Source organism: Syngnathus acus, chromosome 9 (assembly GCF_901709675.1).
Source record: "Syngnathus acus chromosome 9, fSynAcu1.2, whole genome shotgun sequence".
NCBI lineage: Eukaryota > Metazoa > Chordata > Actinopteri > Syngnathiformes > Syngnathidae > Syngnathus > Syngnathus acus.
In genome coordinates this window covers 154,636-168,093 of record NC_051094.1, presented here as the reverse complement: position 1 = coordinate 168,093, position 13,458 = coordinate 154,636, and the positions used below count along the sequence as shown (strand labels likewise).

General features: G+C 52.2%; 3 protein-coding genes across 4 annotated transcripts; 1 reads left to right on the top strand and 2 right to left on the bottom strand.

Moving 5' to 3' along the window:
• Nucleotides 1-695: 695 nt before the first annotated feature.
• On the bottom strand, nucleotides 696-3,185 carry nudt18 (nudix (nucleoside diphosphate linked moiety X)-type motif 18). 2 transcript variants are annotated; one of them, XM_037258000.1, is made up of 8 exons: nucleotides 3,003-3,185; nucleotides 2,841-2,902; nucleotides 2,404-2,630; nucleotides 2,223-2,333; nucleotides 2,054-2,156; nucleotides 1,731-1,854; nucleotides 1,483-1,604; nucleotides 696-1,402 (listed from the first exon to the last, which is right to left on the bottom strand). In XM_037258000.1, exons 1-8 carry the CDS (start codon nucleotides 3,053-3,055, stop codon nucleotides 1,017-1,019), a joined length of 1,188 nt encoding a protein of 395 aa, XP_037113895.1. In that variant the 5' UTR covers nucleotides 3,056-3,185; the 3' UTR covers nucleotides 696-1,016. The 2 variants fall into 2 exon arrangements, with proteins under 2 accessions (XP_037113895.1, XP_037113896.1); XM_037258001.1 differs by lacking the exon at nucleotides 2,841-2,902 and having other exon boundaries at nucleotides 3,003-3,134.
• An 18-nt stretch (nucleotides 3,186-3,203) lies between these two features.
• sdhaf1 (succinate dehydrogenase complex assembly factor 1) lies at nucleotides 3,204-4,602 on the top strand. Its single transcript, XM_037258051.1, has 2 exons — nucleotides 3,204-3,417; nucleotides 3,894-4,602. The coding sequence occupies exon 2, from the start codon at nucleotides 4,039-4,041 to the stop codon at nucleotides 4,285-4,287; it is 249 nt and encodes an 82-aa protein (XP_037113946.1). The 5' UTR covers nucleotides 3,204-3,417; nucleotides 3,894-4,038; the 3' UTR covers nucleotides 4,288-4,602.
• A 4,978-nt stretch (nucleotides 4,603-9,580) lies between these two features.
• LOC119126670 (bile salt-activated lipase-like) lies at nucleotides 9,581-12,857 on the bottom strand. The gene is given in 13 exon segments (XM_037257961.1): nucleotides 9,581-9,794; nucleotides 9,874-9,981; nucleotides 10,082-10,279; nucleotides 10,346-10,511; nucleotides 10,514-10,548; nucleotides 10,622-10,808; nucleotides 10,892-11,015; nucleotides 11,079-11,186; nucleotides 11,287-11,417; nucleotides 11,521-11,718; nucleotides 12,217-12,336; nucleotides 12,474-12,621; nucleotides 12,690-12,857. Coding segments are annotated over 13 exon segments (1,686 nt in total). The 5' UTR covers nucleotides 12,777-12,857; the 3' UTR covers nucleotides 9,581-9,718.
• Between the last annotated feature and the right edge of the window lie 601 nt (nucleotides 12,858-13,458).

The window sequence follows — 13,458 nt, the reverse complement described above, 5'->3', positions numbered from 1 at the left end:
CAGCGCAGGTGAGTTCATTCCTTCATCTGCCTTTTTTCCCCCCCCCGCTCCTTTACCATGCGGCGCAAACGGAACGTAAGTAGCCGTGCTCGATGGGACAAACAAGGCAGTTGTGTTTGAGGAAAGCTTCCTCTGTTTTCAAGCAAAAGTGCCCTCAAGAAGTCGTCCGTCACGCTTGTCACGTGTTGTGAAAAACCAACACAAACCAGCTCAGTGGCCTAGTGGTAGAGTGTCCACCCTGAGACTGGAAGGTTGTGGGTTCAAACCCCGGCCGGCCGGGTCATACCAAAGACTATAAAAATGGGACCCATTGCCTCCCTGCTTGGCACTCAGCATTAAGGGTTGGAATTGGGGTTAGGGTTAGATCACCAAATGATTCCCGAGCGCGGCACCGCTGCTGCTCACTGCTCCCCTCTCCCCCAGGGGATGGGTTAAATGCAGAGGACAAATTGCACCACACCCAGATGTGTATGTGACGATCATTGGGACTTTGACTTTGAAACTAAAAGAAGCAAATTTGTGGTCTCGCTTTTATGGCCCCAGTGATGCGTCGAAAATGGAGTTTGTTGCGGTAAACTGTAAGAGTCGATGTGACCAGCAGAGGTTCCATTCTTTTCACTAATGTTGGAAGTCAGCCATACGGATATTTCCGGTTAATGGCGTTGTGTGAAAAATAAAGTTAGAGCGCAAGCTCGTTCGTTGTTCGAGACAAAGTTTAGTCATTGTGAAAGATGAACAACACATTTTTCCCCTCAACGTGAGCAAGAAGACAAGCGAGGAAACGTGATCACAAAGCTTGCACGCACGCACACACTCATTTTTCCAAGACTGTCTTCACATTTTTGTCTGTGAACATGCAAAGTTGCTGTATTGACTTGCTGTATTGATTGGAATGAATGGTGCTTGAAACATGCAGAGACGTCAAGTGGACATTTATTAGGCCCGCCGGCAGCAACGGCGGGAGGGACATCAGCTTTGGCGCTGGACGGCGGCCTTCACGTGGCGACTGGCGGTCATCAGTAAAGGCTGTGCATGGGCAGAATGGCGGCCGTGGCGCTCTTCTCCAGCAATTTGTCCCTGAGCCCGGGCGACAGGACCCGGTGCCAGACGTAGCGCGGGTTCTCCACGGGCGGCGGCCCCCGGGCAGGCGGCGCCGGCGGGATCCCGGTGCCGTCCTCCCGGCGTGCCACGCCGTCGGGCTGCAGGGCCACCAGCGTGTTGAAGCACACGCCGTCCGTCTTTCCGTGTTGCCGTCCGTCATGCTGCAGGCTCAACACTCCTAGCGTGTTGACGTTGTGCTCGTAGTACGCCGACGGCACGGCGTCCCGCGCCACCGTGTCGGCCGCCCACGTGACGGCGTGAGTCTTCAAAGCCGCCGCCGTGGGGAGGTGGGGCCGGGGGCCTGAGGGACACGGCATTGACACGCCTCAATGGCGGCGAACAGGGCTTCCCGATCCGCAGGCGGGGGGGGGGGGGGTCTACCTTTGACCAGCAGGAGCCAGACGTTGGAGTCGGCGCTGAAAATCAGCACCAGCCTCTGGACCACGTGGCGGCAGCCGGTGTCCAGAGGCAGAGTGACGGGATGCCAGGCGTCGCGGCGGTACCTGAATGGATGCCGAAACCGGCCCGAGAGAGAGAAGAGTCAAAAGACGACGAGCGCCAGGCCGCGAAGGGTCCGAGGCCAAACGAGTCCAAAAGCACGACGACTCGTAAACGCAAGCGGGTCTCACTTGAGCCCCAAGTCGATGAGCCGCAGGATGTCCCGGCCCCTCAGCGGGAGAGGGGCGCGTCGGTCCCACCAGGTGGCCTGGAGAGAGTCCCGATCCGCCGACAGCAAAGTCTTGATGCTCCCACCTGGAAAGGCAGACGGGGGAAAAGGCAAGGCGAGCGTTGGCGGAAAAGGCAAGGCGAGCGTTGGCGGCGCGACTGGGGCGGCGCGACTGGGGCGGCGCGACTGGGGCGGCGCGACTGGGGCGGCGCGACTCGGGCGGCGCGACTCGGGCGGCGCGACTCGGGCGGCGCGACTGGGGCGGCGCGACTCGGGACGGCTCACCCGTGATCTCGGCCAGGAAGATAAAGCGGATCCACTGAGGTCCCTGCTCCTGGATCAGCAGCAAGGTGATTGGCCGGCACTCAAAGCCCGCCTCCTCCTTCACCTGCAAAGGGAGCTGATTGGCTGGAGTCGGCGCCTGGCTGGCGGCGGTGGCGACGTTTGCACTCGCCTCTCTCCGCAGCGCCTCTTGCAGACTCTCGCCGACCTCCACCCTCCCCGCCGGCAGGTACCACTTCTTGTAACAGTCCTGCTTGGCCTCCTGGACCATCAGAATCTCCTCCTGTCGCACACAAACATTTGGGTAACGACAGCGAGCGGCGTTGGCCTTTTTGCCGGCGTGCGTCAGCCACCGTGTCGTTGAAGATGACGGCGCACACGATGTAGGTGACGTTGTTCCCGAGCGACGCCGGCTTGCTCTGCTCCAGGCCGACGTCGCACGGCGCCACCTCGCAGCCGAGGCCGCCCAGCAGACGCTCCACCTGCGCCTCCACCTGCTCCGCCGCCATCGCCTCCATGTGACGCACGCACGCACGCCCGCCCGCCTCACGGGCCTCCCGTCGGCGGCTGCCGCGCGCCTCTGATGGAGAGCAGCAGTTTGAATAAAACCTTCCCTGACCAGTTTGTGGTCGTTTGCAAAGCCGCAGAACGCAAAGTAAAAAGTCTCATCATTTTTAGTTCGTTGCGATAAAAAAAAAGAATGATACTGTAAATATCATAATAAGCTCAATGCTATTCATGCGTATGCAAACAATCATTTCATAAGCTACAACATGTACTCGTCAGTGGCCTTGTCTTCTTTTCAATCCTCTTACTAGCTGAAGTGCGCGCCGGCCGCAAAGGGTCAGCGAACTGAAAAGTCAATCATGACTTATCAGATGAGATGATCGGCCGGCCGCCGGCATTTAGCGAACGCAACATTTCAGTAAAGAGTAGAAAGACTTCCACGGACCTGATTTTCCGCTTGATGTCAAATGTGCGCTGTTTTGACATTTGAGACGTCATCACGCTACCGGACGTACATTGGCTTTCACCTTCAAGTTTTACAAAACAACAACTTGGATATGCTCATGTTAAAGAATCGGAGACAAATGTGTGTGTGTGTGTGTGTGTGTAGGAGGGGAAGCCGTGGAAATTGGATATCACGTTGTTTCGACGCATGTCCCCGTCTTTGTTCAGCGAATTCGAAGCTAGTGGCATTTTATTTTGAAAGAAGGAATCAGAAGTACGTACGTGTGCTCTCATTCTCAACATGCCAACTTGGCTAGGCTAACGAGTGAGCTAATGACGAGAAGGCCGTCTGTCCTTTGGACGCCAACTCAATGACGTCGTCAAACTGCTGACTGACAATCAAGCGGTGAGTTAAAGTAAGTCGTTGGTGTGCCTGACGTCTGTTTTGTTTCTTTCAACAAGTCAATTCGTTTTCTTGAGGCTTTTTGTGATTGTATTTACGTGTGTGTGTACGATTGTATTTACGTGTGTGTGTACGTGTGTGTGCGTGCGCGCGCGCGCGCGTCTGACACCTTCTCCTTCCCGACACTCTTAATCCGTCGCTCATTTGTACTGTCTGTTCTTCTCGAACTACATAATGTACAAACACACGAATCATGTCAACCTGACATCCGCTGATTCGTCATCACGCGATTAGTTTGGCGCCTATTGCTTTTCAGGATGGGTCCCCATGTCATTGAAAAGAAAGACGAAGCATTGAGTCATGATTAAAACGATTGACTTAAATCTTGTCCAGACTGGCCGTTGACTTGGCAGACTCAGTTACCATGGTTACCCAGTGAGCATCCTCACCGCTTTCTAGCATCCGAAATTGTTTTGTACTTCCTGTCAGCCGGCCGGCCAGCCAGCCCGAGCTCACCTGGGTCGACTGAGGAAGCGTTCTGGGTCGAAGCTTCGCCGGACATTTGAGACGTTTGCCCTCACGCCCGGTGGCCGCGCCCGGAAGCTCCTTCTGGCGTCTTCCGCGGGCATCGCAGATGGCGCGGCACAGCAAGCTGCAAACGCAGGTCTTGGCCCTGTACCGACAGTTCCTGCGGGCTGGGCGGGACAAGCCGGGCTTCCTGCCCCGCATCCGAGACGAGTTCCGTGAGAACGCTGGCATCAAGAAGACCGACGTGATGCATATCGAGTATTTGTTCCGGCGAGCTCAGCGGCAGCTGGAGCAGCTTAAGGACGTCAACACCAAACAGCTGGGAACCTTCGCCAAAAGCAAAGAGCGCAGCTGACACCCACCGGTGGGCTATGCCAGAGCCAGCACCTTTGACGTTGCCGCAACGTCTCAACGCACCACGGTCTGCCTTCAATCTGCATGTGAACGAACGTACGTACGTCTCCACGGACACGCAACTTGTATATGCGTGACGTCGACATGACGTGACAAAATGAGAATAGACACGCCGACATCCTGCGTGCTGTGCTTGTTCAGCTGCGTCGTGAGCACTTTTCCAGACCAAGTTCACCATCATGTTGTAATGGGACGAATTTTAGATTGTGATGTCACGTGAAAATGGCCACATTAAAACGTGGAATACTGAAGAGGAGCTTTGTTGTTCTCCCTTGTGTTGATTTATTTTGAATTTGGGGGGGTTTTGAAGACAAACTCGTGAAATATTTTTTTCCCAGTTTCTATGTGAAAGTTAAAATCGTACTCATCTTTGACAAATCCAAATCGGATCGAGTTTTGAAAACGTGCTCCACGGCAATCCCTCCCATCATGGCAGTGAGACCGCGCGGACGCCAGATGGCGGCAGAGCTTTAGCTTACAGCTAATGAGCGCCAGCAAGACGACGACGAAGAAGAAGGCGGAAAAGGGGGAACAGGAAATCAATATCGCCGTGACTCACCTGCGTGAAGCTGGCCCCACCCCACCCCACGCAAAATTTAAGGAAAATAGTTTGTTTCGTTTGTGCTGGTTTGTGCCGTCCCGTAAAAAGTTTCGTTTGTGCTGCAACGGTTTTTCAGTTAGGAAAGATTATTTTATAGGTCATCCAGAGTTCACCCAGCCCCCCCCCCCCCCCCCCCCATCTGCACCAAATGAACCCAAAATGATACCGTTCGTTTGTGCTGCAAAAAGTTTCGTTTGTGCTGCGACGGTTTCGAAGATATTACACATTTAATTTATAGCGATGACGTCACTCAACATCTGCAATGAGAAAATGGGATTTTTGTCACCTAATGCCGAATCATTTTTCTCTTGATTGTGCCTTGCGCAGGCAGGGTGGCCAAATTTGGCAGGTGGCTTGGCTCAGAATCTCCGAGTTTATTTGCCTGTGATGCTCGCTCGCCATACATGTGGTTCCATCCTGCCCTCACAAAGTTCCTTGGCTACCTGCACACGCAACTGTCCAGATAGAAACCGCTTTGAGCTACCTGGGAGTCATCACTGTTCTTAATGAAACTGTGCAATATGATTGGGCTGTTCATTTCGGGCTCTCGGCCACAATTCATGTTGAGAAGGCCATGGACATATTTCAAAACGTTGTGCAAGGAATTTGAACTGTTTTCTAGATTTGTTCATGTATGATATGGGTCCAGGTGCCAGGCTTCAAAATGGTCTATTCTCGTCCTCTTCTTGCCGGACATGTCCTACTTTTGAGAGCTAAAAAGATGTCTGGGGGCAATTTCAAAATCTTCCGGGATTTTTTCGGACTGCCTCAAACTTAATACATGTACAGTACATTGTCAATAGAATTGCCACTCTGTTCCATTTCACTCATTTCCAGGTTTCTCTGTATGGTTCGTAAATAAGTCACGCCTTTCTCCTCAAATGTATCACTTTGCTGATTGTCACTCTGGGTGCGTGCGTGTGAATGTGGATGTAGGGTGGGCTAGCCAGCTTACACCGAGTGTTTACAAGCAATGCCGAAAGGAAACTGCACGTTCACGGAGGAGCTGAATGAGAAATTCAATCCAAATAATATGAGACTTTTGCTTATTATATTGATATGATGAATAAATAGTATTTTACATAGGTTTTGTGCTATTCGAACCAATCAATGCAATTGCTATTCAGTCACCATGTCATTTGTGTCATAACATACACAGACACACCCATGACAACAACAACAACAACAACAAAAAAAGTGTCCTCCTTTTCAAAAACCCAAATCTGGTCACCCTATGTAAGTGCCTGAAAATGTGTACAAGATAACAATCCCACCGAAGAGTAGTCTGAGTCATCAAGCAAGCGTTTGCTTCCCCCAAAGAGCCACAAGATCCCCCTCGCATGGTGTGCAACCCTTTGCACTCAAGGCTCAATTGGAGACGTTTCCCCCTCATTTCTCTCAGATTCATTTGCTCCCCTCGCATGGTGTGCAACCCTTTGCACTCAAGGCTCAATTGGAGACGTTTCCCCCTCATTTCTCTCAGATTCATTTGCTCGTCGTCTCCTCGTTCCTTTTCATTCACAAGTACGTCCGCTAAATGTATTTGCTCGTGTTCTCTGAAAATCAACACGAATTCTGAGAGGCGTGAATGGAAAAGGTTTCTGCATTCTCGTCTATACTTGAAGACAAATGCAGTTACACCTCATTTGATTCCCGCTTTCATACTTGGAATGAATGAGTTCGGTTTACTGTTAAATGAATCCATTGAATTACACCTCATTTCATTCCCACTTTCATACTTGGATTGAATGATTTCGATTTACTGTTAAATGAATCCATTGAATTACACCTCATTTCATTCCCACTTTCATACTTGGATTGAATGATTTCGATTTACTGAATCCATTGAGTTACACCTCATTTCATTCCCACTTTCATACTTGGATTGAATGATTTCGATGTACTGTTAAATGAGTTGACTGCTTTGATGATGTCCCTCTTTTTCGAGATGAGCACAATTGCTTCCTTCATACCGTTGCCAATCTTGTTCTTTCCATTCCTTTCTCGTTCGTTCAAATGTTATCGTAGCTTTTTCACGTGCGTTTATCCTTTTCGTTGATGTTGGCTGCTGGTCTGTCAGAATAGACGAACAACTTGACTTTGAAATAAATACAAAGGGCCTCGTTCAAAGGCCACTCAGTCAAACGGACGAGCGCATCTCGGTGGTCTGGGGAGACCTCTAGTGGTTGATGTGAGAAATATGAATGGCGGACGACCGACGGACGGACGGACGGCAGCAACACGTTTCAAACGTCCGCGATTTCTCCACGCCACATAACGATACAAAGTAACACGAAAACAACCAATCTACAATCTACGTAGAATGCAACAACAAACATTCCTTGTTGGCCACGAACCCTGGCGAACTTGCTCAACTTCACATGAACTTGTAAAGCACTACTTTACGAACCTGCGCTCTTCCTAACTGAACTGCTCATGCACAGCTCCGAACACACACACATACACAGACAGCGTCAGCACATTCTGCACGTAACACTCCCAATATTCATCATCATTAGGAACAATCATTTCTTACAGCCCTATATGCAATAGATCATGACTTATATGATCTAATCGTCATTCATCAGAATGAAGACAACAGATATTTCTTATCATTAATATTTAATCATTATTCATACTATTGATACATATGAATAATTATTTCTTACAGCCCTTTATACAATAGATAGTTCTTAGCGCCTCTATTATAAAAATATTTCTCGTTTTTTTATCTAAATATAATTCATAAAAATAAAATGATATGCATTGTAATGAAATTATAAATGATAATCATTATAATTTAACAATAATAATTTCTTACAGCCCTTTCTACAATAACTATTTCTTTATGAACAAAAATGTCTCATGAATAATAGGATCAAAAACCTCATCAAAGAGACATCAATAAACACGAAAATCCATATGATGATTTATTTATACAAGACCTACTTACAATCAAAGATGATTTGTCTTTGCTATTTATTTTGCCAGCCTTATCTTTCACAATCGGGACAATATTGACTTGATTAAATTGGCTCGAATCGAAAACCCAGAAAAACAAATGGCTGGTATTGTTTTCCCATTGAAAATTGTCAGTGCTCAGCAGATAACTTGTGGGCACCACATGCCTTATTTCTTAGGCTTGATAACAATATGGTTGACTTCCTGTACAGAAAATAATCACCCCTTCCTGTTTGTTCTGTTATCGCACACAAAAAGAACTTGTGACACAGTTCCTAATATTTCTGCCATGAGTGTTCCATTTACATCATCTAAATGTCTTTTCAAAGAATTCACTTTGTAGTAATTCATTTCTTTTTTTCAATGGATTTCTCTCCCGAAAATTCATTTCTTCTTCTCAATGAAATTCTTTGCAAAATTCAGCCGGACTTTTACGAGAGACTCTGAATTTCAGTGCGTGTTCATCTGAATATTGCATTTGCCCCTCAGAGTCCATTCGAGGCCCGTGCTTATTAGGTTTACCTGACTGAGCCCGCAGTTTAAAAGCCCTTCTTCCCCATGAAACTCCTGCACTGCGCACACTCATCTCATCTCAGCCCAGCCCAGCTCAGCTCAGCCCAGCCCAGCCCAGCCCAGCCCAGCCTGGCTTTGTACTTTGTCATTTGATTCAAGGACACGGGCTTCTTGAGATAAGAAGAGTGGAGAGGGGTCCAACTGTTGCAATGTTACAGTCAATTGAGTTGCCTTGTGCTTTAGCACCCCCCAGTGGTGAAATGTGCGATGACCTGATTTGGGCTTACGTCATTGGTCATCGATATGCCACACGTGCGTAACTGGTGGGTGGGGATCGCTGATGGTGAAGATGAAATGCTAACACTGTGAGTTTGAGTTCGATTCCGACCACAACAGCGGCCGTGCATTTTTTTTCTTCTTCTCATTTGTCCCACCTCGCTCGAGCGACTGACTCACTCGCAGTTTGGCTGCTAACGCCGAGCATGACCCCTGCGCATCTGCCGCCCGCAGGTGACGCTGCTAAGGTGGCTGAGCTCGGACAGCCCGGAGAACCGCAACCTGCTGGCGGCGGCCACCCGCCCCCGCCTGGCTAACCGGCTGGACGCCTACAAGGTACGGCCACACGCCTAACTGCGCTATTTTAGATTATCACTAATTATCATGATTTTTTTTCTCGTCAAATTTCCGCCCGATTCTTGGAAAATGACATTGATTGATGAGCTTGGGTAGTCTGAAAAGTTGAAGGTCCCAAGAATTTCTCTGTCTGTCTGTGTGTGTGTGCGCGCGCGCGCGCGCAGAGAGAGTGCATCCTGAGCGTGGCTCAATTTGCACGCGAGAACCCACGCGCGACCCCGGTCGGCGGCGTTGAGCACCCAGGCGGAGCAAAGCGTGGCCATCTTCGCCGCCGCCCGTGTGGCAGCTCTAGTCTAGAGGCCACGCCGCTTTTCTGAGGCCAAGTCGTCTTTTCTTTTCGTCTTTTGAAAACAGTCACTAAAAGAAGAATGGAGACTGACTCGAGTTTTGTCTCGTGCCACCGCCTGCGTTCGCCAAGGACACATGGGCCAAAAGAGAGCGCTCGGGGTCCTTGAAGGTGCCAGTCAAGAGTTCAATTTCTCTACTACTGATGAATTGATGGGTTGACGCGGACATCCTTGAAAAGTGGCGTCACTCCTTTCACTTCAAGGGATTTTATTGGATTTGCTGGAGCGATCAAAGTTTGATCGGGCAACATAGCGCCTCGTAGCTCGTCGTCTCGCTAGCCGCTCAAAAGGCGGTCGTAGTCACGGGTGCATCGGGGTCACGCTGGCCGCGCTGACGGCAGGGCGCCGTACGTCTCGGTCCAATAGGCGACGTAGCTCTGCCTCAGGTCGTAGCTGGCGAGACAGAGAAGAGAGCACGTTAGCGGCCGCGATCGACGGGAACTCGGCGAGTGAACGGCGAGTGAACAGAGACCCGACGGACGACTTGCTCATCTTGTGGTTGATGGTCAGGAAGGGACGACGGGTTTTGCCAAAGGCGGGCCACGGGACCGGAACCTTAGTGTTTCCTTGACTGGGATCGCTGGACACCGACCGGGGAGACACAAAGACAAAGAAGGAGAGACTTGACTTGACTTGAAATGGGAGCGTCTCAACCACTCTGAGGTCGGCTACCACCCTACCCGGTCTTGGCGAAGTTGGTCCAGTATGCAATCATGTATCGGGACAGGTCGCGATGTCGCGGGAAGTAGATGAGCGGCGTCGCAAAAGGCTTGCCAAAGACATACTGTAGGTCCTCGCTATGCTCCGCCTCCACCCAGCGGGGGAAGCCCGGAATGCGCGTCTTCATATTGAACAGGTAGGAGAAGGTGCGGCCAGCGCTGAGGGACAAAAACGGGCTCAACTCGGGCAACTTTTCAGCCTCTGAAAGCCCCTTGGGGACTGACCCGCTTTGGTTGGCGTGGAGCTGAAGCGCCGTCTGGGTCGGCACCAGGAACAGGAAGTCGGTCTCGATGTCAGCCACCGTCTTCTTCACCGCCGCCGGATCCGGGGCCGAGCCCCAGTGGGCGGAGTACACGCGGAATGCCGATTCCACGGCCGCCGTACCTTTTCTTTGGTCAGGCCCATCAGGAGCCCCCTCACGTCCTCCCTGACGGGGACGACCAAGATTTGGCTTAAGGTTTCATCTTGACCGACGTCGGTCGGTACGGCATGGGGCTCACACGGTGGTGTTTGCCTTCCTGCGGTTGATGGAGGGCACGTCGACGCCCGCAAAGATGTGCCCGTCCATGGAGTTGACGCCGGCCATGTAGTCCACGTCGGCGGCGTTGTGAAAAAGGCGAGCGGGCTGGTCGGGGAGAAAGTCACCGTCCACCACGGGGGCGTGTTCCAAGAGATCCATGACCACGCCTACAAAGGCCGCGGAGGAGCTTTAACCTCGCTGGGGGGGGGGTTGCGCCCGTCCGTCCGTCCGTCCGTCCTCCCGTCCTCACCGTTGCCCAGCAGTTGCAGGATGTCAATTTTTCCCGCCATGGTGAGACCCACCGGGTCAGTCATCTTAAGACACGTCAACATCAGGTCCTCATCGCTCCGGTAACAGCCGACCTTACGGGCGATCTGCAGCAAACGGCCATTGTGTGATCGCTGATGAGGACAAAGAGGAAGTGATGCGTTGGCTACCTTCTTGGTGATTGCCATGGGTTCCCTCTGCAGAGCCCAAGGACTCAAGGCCACGCCGCACTGAGTGATGGCTCGCCGGAACAAACCTTTACTGTACGGGGACAACATCTACACGCACCACCGCGGTCACTTAGCATGGCGGCTAACGATATCATCTCTCTTTTCCTGGCCCAACCAATTCAATTTGTCTAAGGGTTAGCGAGGCCACCTGGAAGCTGACGCTGGCGGCCCCTGCCGACTGTCCAAATATGGTGATGTTGTCCGGGTTTCCTCCAAATGCGGCGATGTTCCTTCGCACCCAGGAGATGGCGGCGTGCTGGTCCCACAGACCGTAGTTCCCTGAAGTACACACACACGCGCCAGTTACCTCGACCTGCCCAGGCTCCTCCTCCGCGGCTCTCCAGTGCATGCGTGAACGAACGATTTGCAACCATTTGCGCACCTGGCATGCGAGCGTCTCCGCTGCTGAGGAAGCCCAAGGTTCCAACGCGGTAGTTGGCCGACACCACGATGACCTTCCCGCGCTCGGCCATTTCCTTGCCGTCGTACAGCGAGTCTCCCAGGATGGCCAAGTCGTTGGACGCCCCCAGCAGGAAGGCCCCTCCGAACAGGTACACCATGATGGGCAGGTTGGACGACACTGACCCGCCGCACACGCAGGACCGTTGACTTGGGCAATGACCTTGCACGTGGGTGTGCGTGCGTGCAAGCGTGCGTGCGTGCGTGCAAGCGTGCAAGCGTGCGTGCGTGCAAGCGTGCAAGCGTGCTTTTATTAACCCGGTCCTCAGGATGTCACCAGATGTGAAGAGCTCTCGTGTTACATCACACGTGACCTGTGCTGTGAGTTCGATTCCCATATATGACGACGTACTTGTTCCTGTGTGCGCGCACGTGTTTGACCCCCCCCCCCCCCCCCCCCCCCCCCCACACACACACACACACAAAAAACATCTGGTGCGACGCCAGATGCGAGCTCTTGCGCGCGTGTCATCTGCTGGGACATCCCAGGTGGAAGCCGGCGCGATTTCTGAAATCAAATCTGGCGTCACACCAGATACGTGACACGGCGGCGTCCGACGTGACGAGGTGCAAGAGCTGATGTGACATCAGCCCTGACGTGATGTGAGTGGCTACGTACGTGTGCTCGCTTGAGGCACAAAAATGTTGAGGTAGAGACAATCCAGGCTGCCGCGAGTCTCGGTCTGCAACAGCGACACCTGCAGGCAGCGCTCGGCGTACTTGCTGGCCTTCAGCACCCCTACGCACACAAACGGCGAGCGTTTTGGGAGCGAAGCGCTTCAAGTTCTGCCGCGGTTCAGGCAAGAGGAGCAAACAAACATTTGTTTCCTCACGCTCGAAGACGAGGCGGGGCTCCGGAAAGGTCCCTTGACCTACCGTCCCATCCTGGATGGGGTTTCGGTTTCTCCCACAGTCCGGGACTGGCGGCGAAGGGGATCCCTTTGAACACGTCCACGGACGTGAACAGTCCCGTGCGTTTGTTGGTACCCTGAACGCTGCCGCTCTCCGTCTGCACCACCCTCAGCTGCGCGCGCACGCGCGTCGTGACACAGTCAACGCGAGCGGACTCGGAATTTCCAACCCTTTGCCAACCTTTGCGGACGACACCGACGAGAGGGAGATGCTCATCAGCGCCAGCGACAGCGACAGCGACAGCGACAGCGTGGTGGTCACACTCATCTTCAGCTTTGTCTTCTCTCACGCCCGCTCGGCGGCGGCTGCCTTATATAGCCGCCGCCGAGCTGGATGGGCAAGCAAGGCGTGCGCCTGGTTACGCGCGGGGGTGGGCACCCTGGGTTAAGGTGACAAAGCCGAACGCTCGCCCAAAGGCCAATTCCTTTGTAGAGTTCCGACTCACGGAAACAAGCTGCGCGTGGTGCCAAACATTAACCATGTGACGCGCCAGGCGGGATATATATATAAAAAAATAAAATAAATCTCTCTCTCTCTCTCTCTCTCTCTCTCTCTCTCTCTCTCTCTCTCTCTCTCTCTCTCTCTCTCTCTCTCTCTTGACGTCAAGTGCCGTGGGGACGAGCGCAGATGCTGCTACTTTATCGGTCTCCAGTCAATCATTACACGTGGTCGCACACTTCCATTGGATGCGTGCCGATATTGGTATCGCTGTCAAACAAAATGCATCGTGTGCACACGCAAATGTGGGTTTGCCCATGTCCAAGTGTCCTCGAGCAAGATGTTAAATCCTAATTTGCTCCCAGTGGACCTGGCAGCGCCTTGCGTGGCCGCAGTGTCCCGTTAGTGTATGTGAACGGGCCAACGTGAGGTTTTGTAACGCGAACATAAAGTGCGTCCACATGAAGCGCTATCGACTTCCATCCATCCATTTTCTGACCCGCTTCATCCT

Bases quoted from the DNA above. Each gene is read 5' to 3' on its own strand.
- nudt18 (XM_037258000.1), bottom strand. From the start codon at position 3,055: ATGACGTCTCAAATGTCAAAACAGCGCACATTTGACATCAAGCGGAAA. The intron at 2,631-2,840 runs GCCACTGACGAG...GCTCTCCATCAG, and splicing joins AGGATTGAAAAGAAGACAAG to AGGCGCGCGGCAGCCGCCGA. The intron at 1,855-2,053 runs GTGAGCCGTCCC...CTGCCTTTCCAG, and splicing joins CTTCCTGGCCGAGATCACGG to GTGGGAGCATCAAGACTTTG.
- sdhaf1 (XM_037258051.1), top strand. From the start codon at position 4,039: ATGGCGCGGCACAGCAAGCTGCAAACGCAGGTCTTGGCCCTGTACCGA.